General features: G+C 43.0%; 1 protein-coding gene across 1 annotated transcript in view; it reads left to right on the top strand.

Annotated features, from left to right (window-relative positions):
• LOC126234970 (ankyrin repeat domain-containing protein 1-like) overlaps positions 1-12,161 on the top strand; it is a 47,288-nt gene that overhangs the window by 28,934 nt on the left and 6,193 nt on the right. The window contains exon 3 of the mRNA XM_049943709.1: positions 4,518-4,786. Coding sequence (XP_049799666.1) covers positions 4,518-4,786 — 269 coding nt within the window. The remainder of the gene's footprint in view (positions 1-4,517; positions 4,787-12,161) is intronic.

Raw genomic sequence — 12,161 nt, 5'->3', positions numbered from 1 at the left:
AGAAACTGAATTTCCTCTCTTCCAAACCCCGACTTTTGCAGTTTAGCTGTCACTCCACTCTGACAATTTCCACAAAATCTTATCTAGTTCGTCCAGGTGTTCTTTCCATGTGGCAGTAGCAATTACAATGTCATCAACATATAACATTACCATATCTATCACGTCAGGTCTGAGCAAAGTGTCTAGTGCTATAATAAATACACCACAGCTCACAAATAGACCAAAGGTCAAAACATAAAATTGATAGATCCCGCCAGTTTGAACAATGTGCACTTTCTAGATTCAACTGATAAAGGGATCAGCAAATAAGAGGTGGCCAGTAAGAGGTGCTCAAATCTAGGCTTGACGTTTGCAGCTGCTCCTCCAAATTCTCAGGTAATATACATACTGGCATTGTAATTTTGTTAATTCCACGTGCGTCTAGGACCAGACATATTTCTCTACTAGGTTCTGTTACAGGTAACAAAGGAGGGGGAGTGTGAAGGCATGATAACATTCCATGATAACATTGTCTTAATTTCACGACCTACACACTCGTGTTCCATCTACGGGATGTGGAATGATTTCCTACAAAAAGTATCATGTGGCGCCATGGTCCAACGACCATTAGTGGGCTCGTTACTGGAAGTTATGTAATCCAGTTGATTTTGGCCTCACTACACTCGACTTTGTTGGTTGCACATGCTGGCACAACATGCTTAATAAGTTGTACTGTTTCTGTATGTTCTTTGTCATTGAGGCCTGTTCACTGACGGCAGATTGTTTGGGGCCTGAAGATGCTTTTTTGCGTCAAAACTGGTAGCACGTTTCAAATAAATGACGTCTCAATTCAAATACAGCTGGTGCTTTCTATTTTCATTATTCAAGTACTTCATGTCTGGCTGCTGTTGTACTGTCTCCGATGGATTGTCAGAGACATATCACATATAGTCCCTCACACATTTGGGCAATAAAACAGATGATATTGGCATAATTTTACATATGTCATACAGTTAGCCAAAATGAAAACTATTGCATAACATAGTTTTCGTAGAAAATTGTTTTCCTGCGTTGTATCAAAGGCTAGATACATCATCAGGTTTCTTCAGTGACTTTTGCCTAATGCATATGGACTTGTCAGGAAGCTACTGATTCATGAAAGCTTTAAACTCGGTAAGAGGCAGAAACTCATTTGGTAGTATTAACACGGCAAACTTTCGTACAAAGCTTCATTCCCTTTGCTGTATGCCAAAGGTGTAATTAAATGTATAATGTTGAATGTAATATTTCGTTGCTTGTACGGTAGCAGCATCACTCAGCTGAAGCGGCAGGCCATCTTGTGCAAGAACATCTATGACGATGAAGCTATGATTCTTTGCAAGCTTCAGGGATTGTACAAAAATATGGAAACACCGCTAGAAATGCATGCTTGAAAATAGGTGCAGATGTTACCGAAGCGTGCAGGTTGCTTTGTTTGGTCACGAATGGCACATGTAAATGTCCTCAACACTTTGCTAAGTGTGAGTCGTCATCAGAAAAGTCCATGCATAATTGTGAGTGAATTATGTCGGAGCTAAGTTAATTCTAACAAGGGCATATTGTTGGTGCTAGTATGGTAGGTGCTTCTATAACCAAGGGAGATGGAGTGTTTGGTGCTTCAAGAGTCAGCGTATCGAAGATTTATACCGCATAAAGGGAAAGCGGAAGAACATTATCCGCTAAGTAACAGTCTGTGTCGAATGATGGTGATGGAAGGTCATTGACGAGGTTTGTGACGATAAGTACAAAAACATCAGCTGCAAAATTCACTTCAGAACTAAATGTCGCACTCGCGAAACCTTTCAGCACCAAAACAACACGAATGGAGCTCCACAAGCAGGGAACCAAAGGACAAGCTGGAATTCCAAAACCATTCTTCAGTGATGCAAATGCCCATAACAGAAAAATGTGGTGTCGAAACCATAAAACCTGGAGCGATGCAAGAATGTCATTTGGTCGGACGAGTGTTGTTTCACACTGTTTCCAACTTCTGGCTGAGTTTACGTCCAAAGAGCGAAAAATGGCGGGGATTCGGTGATGATTTGGCCAGCCATATCGCGGTATGCCATCGGCACCATGGTTCCTCTGAGAGGTCACGTTACCGCCAAAGATTATGTGAACATTTTGGCTGATCAGGCCCGTTCCATTGTACAATGTCTGCTCCTCAATAGTGACACCATGTTCCAAAACAACAGGGCCTTGTTCACATAGCTCGCATCATCCAGAACTGATATTGTGGGAACGAAGATGAATTGTCTCATCTCCTCTGACCACCAGTTACTAGACTTCAGTTTTATCCTGCCCTAGTGGTCGTGGGAGAGAAGGGTGCACGATGGCTATCCACCTTCATGAACATTATCTGAACTTGCCTCTATTTTGCAGGAAGAATGATATAAGATTTCCTTGAAGACAATATAGGAATTCTATTTATCCATTCCGAGACGACTGGAATTAAGCATGGTAATCTGTTGTGTTTTAGTGTTTCCATATCTTTGTCCACCCCGTGTAGCTATGTCTGATTGCATATGAGTGGTGTACGTTGCTACGCCACATATGTCTACTCAGTGCCGTGTAATCAGTCCTTAGGTTAAAATTAGACTAAAGACTCCTCTTTGTAAGACAGCAAGTCTCCACTGACATTGTGTTCCTGTGTGCAGCGCTCCAGACACCGGAGATGGGAGGCTGACCCCTGGGACGTGGCTCCAGGGCCACCTCCACGGTGCACCAGTCGCAGTTGTGCCACACACAGATCTTCGCCATCTGCCGCAGGCACGACCGCCTGACGGAATGAGACCCCAGACAGGCTACGGCTTGATGCCTGCCACAGCCATAGCAGCTGCGCCACTGACAGGACCCTGCCAGCTGCCGATGACTACCCCATCCAATGGCACCCTCTTTCCTATATGGTAAGTACCATGATTACGTATACACGTCACAACACCGAACCTGCTATCCAAATTTGCTACGAGACGATGAAAGATTGTATCTCTAATTTGCTTTGCTGAATAGCGTAAGATTGTGAGTTGAATTTGGTATGCTGAAATCGGGTGCTAATTAGACCATGAAAGCGGGTTACAAGCCGTTGAGCTGTCTGGGGAGAAGTTAACCGTGCGTTTACTGGGCCACTGTTTCACGACTGGGTAACTAGTCTAGGTTTACCACCTTACCAATCAGACTAACATTGATTATAATCTTTTACAGTCATACAACAACCGGTAATATATCTATATAAAAGGAGAATTTAAATAAAAAGAAAGAAATCAGTTTATATTTGCAAATTTATTTTAAAGATTGTTCATTGAAATTTCAGCATATTATACGTGAGTTATAACTGAGCTGGTGCCTTATTTACGATTGTGAGACTGTGAGATTGGAATATTACGGAACACATAAAATATGGAGTCAAGATTGGGAGACTGGATACAACACTGCATTCATAAAACAACACACAAAGAACATTGAAACGCATGCAAGAGAAAGTTAATCACTACAAACAGATTCAGAGATTACTTTCATAGCACAATCCTGTCCGTCTTGTAATTACCCTTCACGTGGTCAACTTGGTTTACAGAAAGCGTATAACTCCGCAATAATTTAGATAATGAAAATAAATTAGATCAAAAAGCAAATTACAAAACAAAAACCTCGAACTGGTTACTAACGTCTTACTATTAACCTGATGGGTCAAACAGTTATATAAGCACGTGGTACTGGTCTCACAAAGTACACGCCACGTGGGTTGAACATAAAGAAAAGTTGGTATATTCAAAATCTTTTCAAGACGATACGTTATAATCACACAAGCATTTGCATTTAAGATTGATCTTACTTAGAGTTACTGACCAACACGTGGTTCCACTTTACTCACAAAGTAGTAACAAAGCAACTACCGCAAATTAATCTGAACTGGACACGAGAATTACACTCCGCTGCAATTAAAGATAACCTTAGCTATTTTAAAGCTAACCCGAAATAAAATGATTAAATTCTCAGTTAAGCTGAACTTAGCAAATCCATTGTCCTATGGACTTAACAGACACGCGCTTGGCCGGAGATCTTACCACTTGAGACGCTCGCTACCGCCAGACTGCTACTGCTGGACTGCCCTGCGCTACTACTGGACTCCAACTGCCTACTGCTCGGCTGCAACTCTCCAACTGCCAGACTCCCACTGAACTACCCAGCGTGCTCCCGAGAGTCGCTCACAAAGACCAACGGAAGGCGCCAGAGGGGCAGCTTCCTATACCAACATGACAGGGGACGGACCGGACCATACTAAGAATGGAAACCTCTCTGCTTTTAGGAACCGTAGCTACCTGTTTCAACGTTGGTCCTACTGTTCGGCTGCAACTCTCCAACTGCCTACCGCTCGGATGCACCCCAACGCGGCGACGGCGGCGGCCGCGAGCGCCTACATGAACGGCGCGGCGGCGTCCTACGGCGGCATGTACGCCACGGCCGCGGCGGCCGCGGGGCCCGGCTCCGGGGGCGGCGGCCAGCCCGGCGCCACCAACGGCAGCGTCACCGTGCCCGGCGGCGCCGGCTCGCCCTACCAGCAGCCGTCGCAGATGTCTCCCGGCAGCTCGAGCATCAAGTCGGAGCCCGTGTCTCCCGGCAGCGCGGGCCTGCACACGCCCACGCCGGTGGTGAAGCGTGAGTACGCCGCCGCCCCCGCGCAGGGCGACCTGCGCCAGATGATCTCCATGTACCTGCCCACCGACCCGTCTGCCGGCGTGCCCGACCACCACCAGCAGCAGCAACAGCAGCAGCACCAGCAGCAGCAGCAACAGCAGGCGGCGGCGGCGGCCGCGGCGCGCTACTACCACCAGCACTCCGCGTCGCCCGACCCCATGGCGGCCCAGATGCAGACGCTGGCGCACATGTAGGGACCGGCGCCGCCGCTCGCCGCGGCGGCCGCCGCCGACATCAGCCAGTGCCAGACGCCCACGCCGCCCCCGCAGGCGGCGCACCTCCAGCAGCAGACCGCCTGGACGCCGTGCTCCTACTGACGCGACGCTGGTAGGCGTGACCTGTGTGTCGTCTTGTGCTCAAGCTCGTCGGCAAACGTTACAGACCACGACAGACTCCTAACAGACCTCCGATATCTTAGGGGATAGCTTCCCGGCGCGATAACTCCACGTACCTCCGCCACAGCCCCGCGTTCCGATAAAAAAAAAAATAACTCTCACAAACCGGCTGTCTCCTCTACACGAACTCTCACCACGGAGACGTTATCCTGCAAAGACGCCGGTTTATAATTTCTTGACACTTTGTACGGAGGCCAAATCTCGCGGAGTCCGAGCAGTATTTCTCTTTTTCTTGTCACTAAGCCCATTTCCACTTGTTCCGCGTCTACGCAAGCACATAAAATTCGTATAGCCATTTACCCGTACATTACCTTTCATTTTCTCGTGTTTGTTTTAGCCAGCCAGTAACTGTCCTCCCACGCTGTGTACGTAATTCCGTCGTAGCTGCAAGGGAAGGGACAGAGAGTGATAAAGAGACACACGATTGTAGAATTGTGTGTCGCGTGCACGTAGGCCTTTTGGTTCCGTTTGTCGTCTCAGAAAGAAACACGGTAAGCAAATTCTACATTTTTTGTTTTTCTTCCCTCTTTTTAATAATACAAACGTAGTTCTCTCCCCTGTCTGAGCCGAAGTCACGGTAAAACACAGATTTTTATGTCTCATTAAATATAGTGAGTGTACAGTTTTGCATTTCAAAATTTTATGACGATAACGAGCGAAATGAGGAACTCTCTTTTTTTCTTTTCGGAGAGGAACGAGAGCTTTGTTTTCCAGTCTCTGTGACTTGTTATTTACTGTCCTTCCTGAACTTATTGTTTTAAAGATAAAAGTAATATTATGCGTTGTATAGACTTGTAAGCTTCAATTTCTTCAACTGTTGACTTGCCGAATTACGATGAAGGAAGTTCATTAACTGAGTCTTCGTAAAGTAAAAGTACTTGAATTGTTTCACATTTGTCACCCACAGAGTATTTGTACAAATCCTAAGGAGATAATCCTACGTTTTTTATGTATATCCGTGAGTGTGATATAGTCAGTGGCTAAATTTATGTGAATATAATATATTAATAGTCTGCATCGAACATTCCATTTCGTGCTCTTTTTTCTGATAGCCATAATTGGCTATTTTGTGTTCATACATATCCCAAAAAAAAAAAACAATCTTGGAATTTCCGTATGTTTGTAAATACTTGCACATCTTGTTGTATATAATATGATAAAAATTTCGCCCCGTTTGAAAAAATGAAATAAACTAAATATTTAAAAAAAAAAAAAAAATAAAATAAAAAAAAAAATAAAAAAAAAAGTTTCAATGTTCTTTGTGTGTTGTTTTATGAATGCAGTGTTGTATCCAGTCTCCCAATCTTGACTCCATATTTTATGTGTTCCGTAATATTCCAATCTCACAGTCTCACAATCGTAAATAAGGCACCAGCTCAGTTATAACTCACGTATAATATGCTGAAATTTCAATGAACAATCTTTAAAATAAATTTGCAAATATAAACTGATTTCTTTCTTTTTATTTAAATTCTCCTTTTATATAGATATATTACCGGTTGTTGTATGACTGTAAAAGATTATAATCAATGTTAGTCTGATTGGTAAGGTGGTAAACCTAGACTAGTTACCCAGTCGTGAAACAGTGGCCCAGTAAACGCACGGTTAACTTCTCCCCAGACAGCTCAACGGCTTGTAACCCGCTTTCATGGTCTAATTAGCACCCGATTTCAGCATACCAAATTCAACTCACAATCTTACGCTATTCAGCAAAGCAAATTAGAGATACAATCTTTCAACGACGTTGTTTTCATTCTCATAAATAACACTGTCTGCAGAATGAATTTTCACTCCTCATCATGGTGGGTGGTGAAATGGAGTTTAAAACTGCGTGGCGGACTGAAACTCGAACCAGGAACGTTTACATTTTGTGGGATATTACTTTGCCGACTCAACTATCCAAGTACGAACCTGTATGCTGTGGCTAAGTCATTTTTATTCTTACTTCCAGGAGTGCTGGTCCAGCATGGCGTGCAGGAAAACTTAAGAGAAATTCGGAATGTAGGATGAGGTTCTGGCGGGAGTAAAGTTCGTATGGCGGGTCACGGCTCATGCTTCGAAAGCTTAATGAAGAGAGCGACTGCCCGCAACAGGCAAAGGTTCGAGATGCGAGTCTTCGAACTGTATAGAGTTCTACACTGAGGTGACAAATCATTGGATGCCTCTTAATATCGTATAGGACATCATTTAGCCCGGCGTAGTCCAGCAACTCAACGTGCGATAGACTCAGCAAGTTGTTGGAAGTCCCCTGCCGAAATATTAAGCCATGTTGCCTGTATAACCGTCAAAAATTGCGAAATGTAGCCGATACAGGATTTTGCGCACGAACTGACCTCTCGATTATGTCCCTTAAATTTTCGATAGGTGCCCAGATCATTGGTTCGAACTGTCCAGAATATTCTTCAAACCAATCACGAACAATTGTGGCCTGGTGACATGGCGCAATGTCATACACCAAAATGCCGTAGTTGTTTGGAACATGAAGTCCATGAATGGCAGAAAATGGTCTCCAGGTAGCTAAACATAATCATTTACAGCCAACGATCGGTTCATTTGACCCAGATGACCTAGTATATTCCATGTAAACACAGTCCACATCATTATCGAACTACCACCAGCTTGCACAGGGTCGTGTTGACACCTTGTTGACAGCTTGGATTCATGGTTTCGTGGGGTCTGTGCCACACTCGAACCCTACCATCAGCTCTTAGCAACTTAAATCGGGACTCATCTGACCAGGTAACAGTTTTCCAATTGTCTAGGGCTCAACCGAAGCTGTTAGCAAAGGCACTTGCATCGGTTGTCTAGTATCATAGTCCATTAACGCCAAATTTCGCCTCACTGTCCTAACGGTACGTCCCACATTAATTCCTGCGTTTATTTCACCAAATGTTTCTTTTCCATTAGCACTGACAACTCGATACAAACGCCACTGCTTTCGGTCGTTAAGTGAAGGCCGACGGGGACTGCGTTTTCCATGGTGAGAGGTAATACCTGAAATCTGTTACTCTCGGCATACTCTTGAACCTGTAGATCTCGGACTATTGACTTCCCTAACGAATGCCGAAATGGAATGTCGTATACGTCGTGCTCCAACTACCACTTCGCTTTCAAAGTTTGTTAATTCCCGTCGTGATTCACCAGATTACCGCCGTCTGAATACGAACGTATTGCGATCCCATGACTTTTGTCACCTCAGTGTATTTTCTCAGGAAGTTCCCGAGCTATCTTCATTCTAAAAGCTGTGCTTTAGTAGGCACGACCCCAATGGAGTTGATATGCTTTTGCTTTCCTCTGGCCTCTGAATTGACTGGTTTGTAGGGGTACCTTGCAGCTTAACATTGACTCCGGTCCAAGGTGGAATCCAGCTTTTATCGCTCTGATAAATCATTGCCTGAAGTGAAACAAATGATAACTGAAAAATAGATCCTAGCACCTACTAGAGGTCACTCCTCAGACTTTCGGATTTGTAGTCGGGTACATATTGAACTACTGGACCACGCGTTATAATCATAATGGTGTTTATCCATTATCCTGTCCATCAAATCCACTAACATCTTTGGATGGGCCGCCATCAGCCAAACTGCTGGGTACACAGAGTCCTGCTACACTCATCATGCTGAAGGAAAGTTGTTCGCAACTTGCACTTGCACGCGTTCTGTTCACCGAGTGTGTGGCTCCACTGCCGAACCCAACAACAGGAAACGTGTGAGACAAGACCTTTTACCACTACAGATAACACAACAGGGTGCCCCATAGTTGGACATGACCATTCCCTACCTAAAATGATCAACACTGAGGCATGGTAGCACTCGCACAGCAAACAACAAATCCTCCTGTAATTTAGTCACACAAGATACCTGGAGCAGGAGGTGTTTTCCACATGACATAGGCACCCAACGGTTCAGTTAACTGACGAGCACGACAGAGTTCAAAAAAATGGTTCAAATGGCTCTGAGCACTATGGGACTTACCATCTATGGTCATCAGTCCCCTAGAACTACTTAAACCTAAGTAACCTAAGGACATCACACAACACCCAGTCATAACGAGGCAGAGAAAATCCTTGACCCCGGGACAGAGTTCAGACTGCTGCATTCCATCTGATGATACCTGCTACTATCACAAGCGATGAGGAAGAAAGCCTGTTGTATGAAACAGACGAAGCAGACGTTGGCCAAATATAGGTGATCAGCATACGAGATGTGATCAAAAAGTAATGGGAATTTTTGAATTTCGCGGCCTTCTTATATCCGGTTATACAGTTTTTTTATCTTCATGGTACACATGTTTCTGATGTATGCTTGCATTTTCAGTTGTTTTGAATTTTTAGTTTATCGTTGACAGCTGAAAAGGTTATATCTGTTCTCGAGTGCTCGGCGAGTTTTCCTTTACGAAAAGGATGGATCAAAGAACCTGAATTAAATTTTGCTTGAAAAATGAAATAAAGTGGAGCACCGCAATCGAAATGTTCACTGTGGCTTTTGCCGAACCTATTATCAGAAAGACAAGAGTTTAAGAGTGATATACATCTTTCAGAGAGGGTCGAGAAGACGCTGAAGACGACGACCACCCTGGACGCCCTAGCATATTAATTACTGACGACAATGTGGAGGAAGTACAGAAAATGGTTCTGGAAAATCGCCGATCACCATCAGAGAGCTCGTTGATGATTTCGGCACATCCTTTGGCTTATGTCGAGCAATTTTTCTGATGTTTTGGGCATTAAACGTGTAGCAGCAAAGTTTCTTCCAAAAATATTAAATTTCGACCAAAAGCGTCATCTCGCAGACATCGTTCAGGAATTGCTGAATGAAGTCACCGCCGATCCAGAACTTCTAAGGAAGATTACAAGAGGTGATGATGGTATACGGATATGCCGTCGAAGCTTAAGTCCCAATTGTCTCAGTGGAAGCTGCTTGAAGAGAAAGAAAAAGTTTCGGTAAGTTCGATTGCATGTGAAGGCTATTCTCACTGTTTTCTTCGATTACCATAGGACATAGTTCCTGCCTTATAGTCGTGTGGTCACTAAGGAATACTACCTGGAAGTTATGCGCCGTTTGCGGGAAGCAACCCGAAGCAAACGACGAGAATTGTGACAAAACTACTCGTGGAAATAGCATCGCAATAATGCTCCCGCGCACACCTCAATGCTTGTTTGTGATTTTTTGGTAAAAAACGAACCGTTTTGTTGCCTCAGCCACCGTATTTGCTGGAAACGGCCCTCTGCCAGGACTTCTTTGTATTCCTTGGCTGAAAAGAACCATGAAAGGACGTCGTTTTGCTACCACCGATGACATAAAAACAGAACTGCTGAAGGAGCTGAACACCATAAAGAAAAGTGAGTGCCAGAAGTATTTCCAACGTGGGAAAAAGCGCTGGCACAAGTCTATTAGTAAGAAAAACAAAAACTTCCTTTACTTTCTGATCACAGCTCTCTTAACAAGTCAATGAATAGTGCACTCTCTCGAGATATTTCTGGTGCTATCGCAGGAGATGACAAGAACAGAACAGGAGATTATTTGACAAATGAGAATGAGCACTTTCACACTCCTTGGCCTCGCATACTTTAAGGCACGTGGTAAACAATATTCTCTGAAAATATTTTTGAGTTTTTAACCATAAATTAAATGGTATTGAGGGTTATAAAAATACAGATCAGATATGTATGAGTTCTTTTTTAGGAGAGGAAGATTAAAAATTTGTTTAAACCTTTCGTTCAAATGTGACAAATTTTATGAGTTACTTTGCTTCTAACTTTAGTAAAAATTTATTCTAACATTTATGAATTATATAATGAAAACTGCACGCCATTTGTATTGAATTCATTCCCACTGTCATTTTCGTACATATGTTTTTTGTGATATTTACATGTTGATTTTCTGCCTCTCCTTTACTATATTCGTCTTTTTGAGGTAGTACTGTAATCGGAAAATCTGCAAAAATAAATCTAGAACTTTTCTATATGTCACAGTTACAAATAGTATTTTTTCTGTCTGTTTACAGGTATTGTGCCTACTCCATTATACACACACAAACCATCACTTACACTGTTTGGGTTTGTACTCAAAACATGTACACTGTCAGAGGAGTTACATATTTTGTGGTTACATTATTTAGGTGGAGTTGTCAATTCTAAAATTTATTTCTTTACGATTGTTGACTATTACTGACTTTTAAATTGTCAATTATGCTTTTTATTCTATTTTGTTGTAAATGTTGTGTAGAGTTCATGAGAAAATGAACATATTTATAGAAATTACTGCACTTATATACATGAGAAACATTTGAAAAAATTAACTGATTCACTATTTAGTTCGTCAACGAGAATTATTTTCCCCTGCTTCTTGTTTACAAAAATTCCCAGCTCGTAGATTAAATACCATAATGTCCTCTTATTAACCGAGCGAAGTGGCGCAGTGGTTAGCACACTGGACTCGCATTAGGGAGGACGACGGTTCAAAAACTCGTACGGTCATCCAGATTTAGGCTTTCCGTGATTCCCTAAGTAGCTCTAGGAAAATGCCGAAATGGTTCCTCTGAAAGGACACGGCCGATTTCCTTCCCCATTCTTGGCAAAATCCGATCTTGAGCTTCGTCTCTAATGACCTCGGTCAGTGGGACGTTAAATCCAACCTTCCTTACTCTCATCCATCTTCTTATATGTCTTTTATGTGTGTTGCCTTTTCTGATTTTTTTAATCGTTTATGTGTTTAACAATTGATGTGTTCAGGATACCCAATATGAAAGTGCTTGTCAGTCTGTTTTATGTAGTAGCTTGAGCAAGCTTTACGTGTGATTTTGTATATTCCTGAGTCTGAGAATTTATCTTTTCTAGTGTTTAAAGTGTGCACTAATTTCTGTTGTAGTTTGCGGAGAAGTTACTTGCACTTTACGTGACCTAAGTGGGTTTTCTGTTTTTTGAGAAATGGTGCCTACGTAAGGTATGCTACCAGTACAAAAATGTATTGCTAATTCCTTCTAAAGAGCCAGGACTTTCAGCATTTTGTCTATCATTGAACTGGCGAAGTCATTAGTCAGTGCAGTTTGCCTAAT

This window comes from Schistocerca nitens, chromosome 2 (assembly GCF_023898315.1).
Source record: "Schistocerca nitens isolate TAMUIC-IGC-003100 chromosome 2, iqSchNite1.1, whole genome shotgun sequence".
NCBI classification, from domain to species: Eukaryota; Metazoa; Arthropoda; class Insecta; order Orthoptera; family Acrididae; genus Schistocerca; species Schistocerca nitens.
This window is presented reverse-complemented; position numbering and strand designations above follow the sequence as displayed.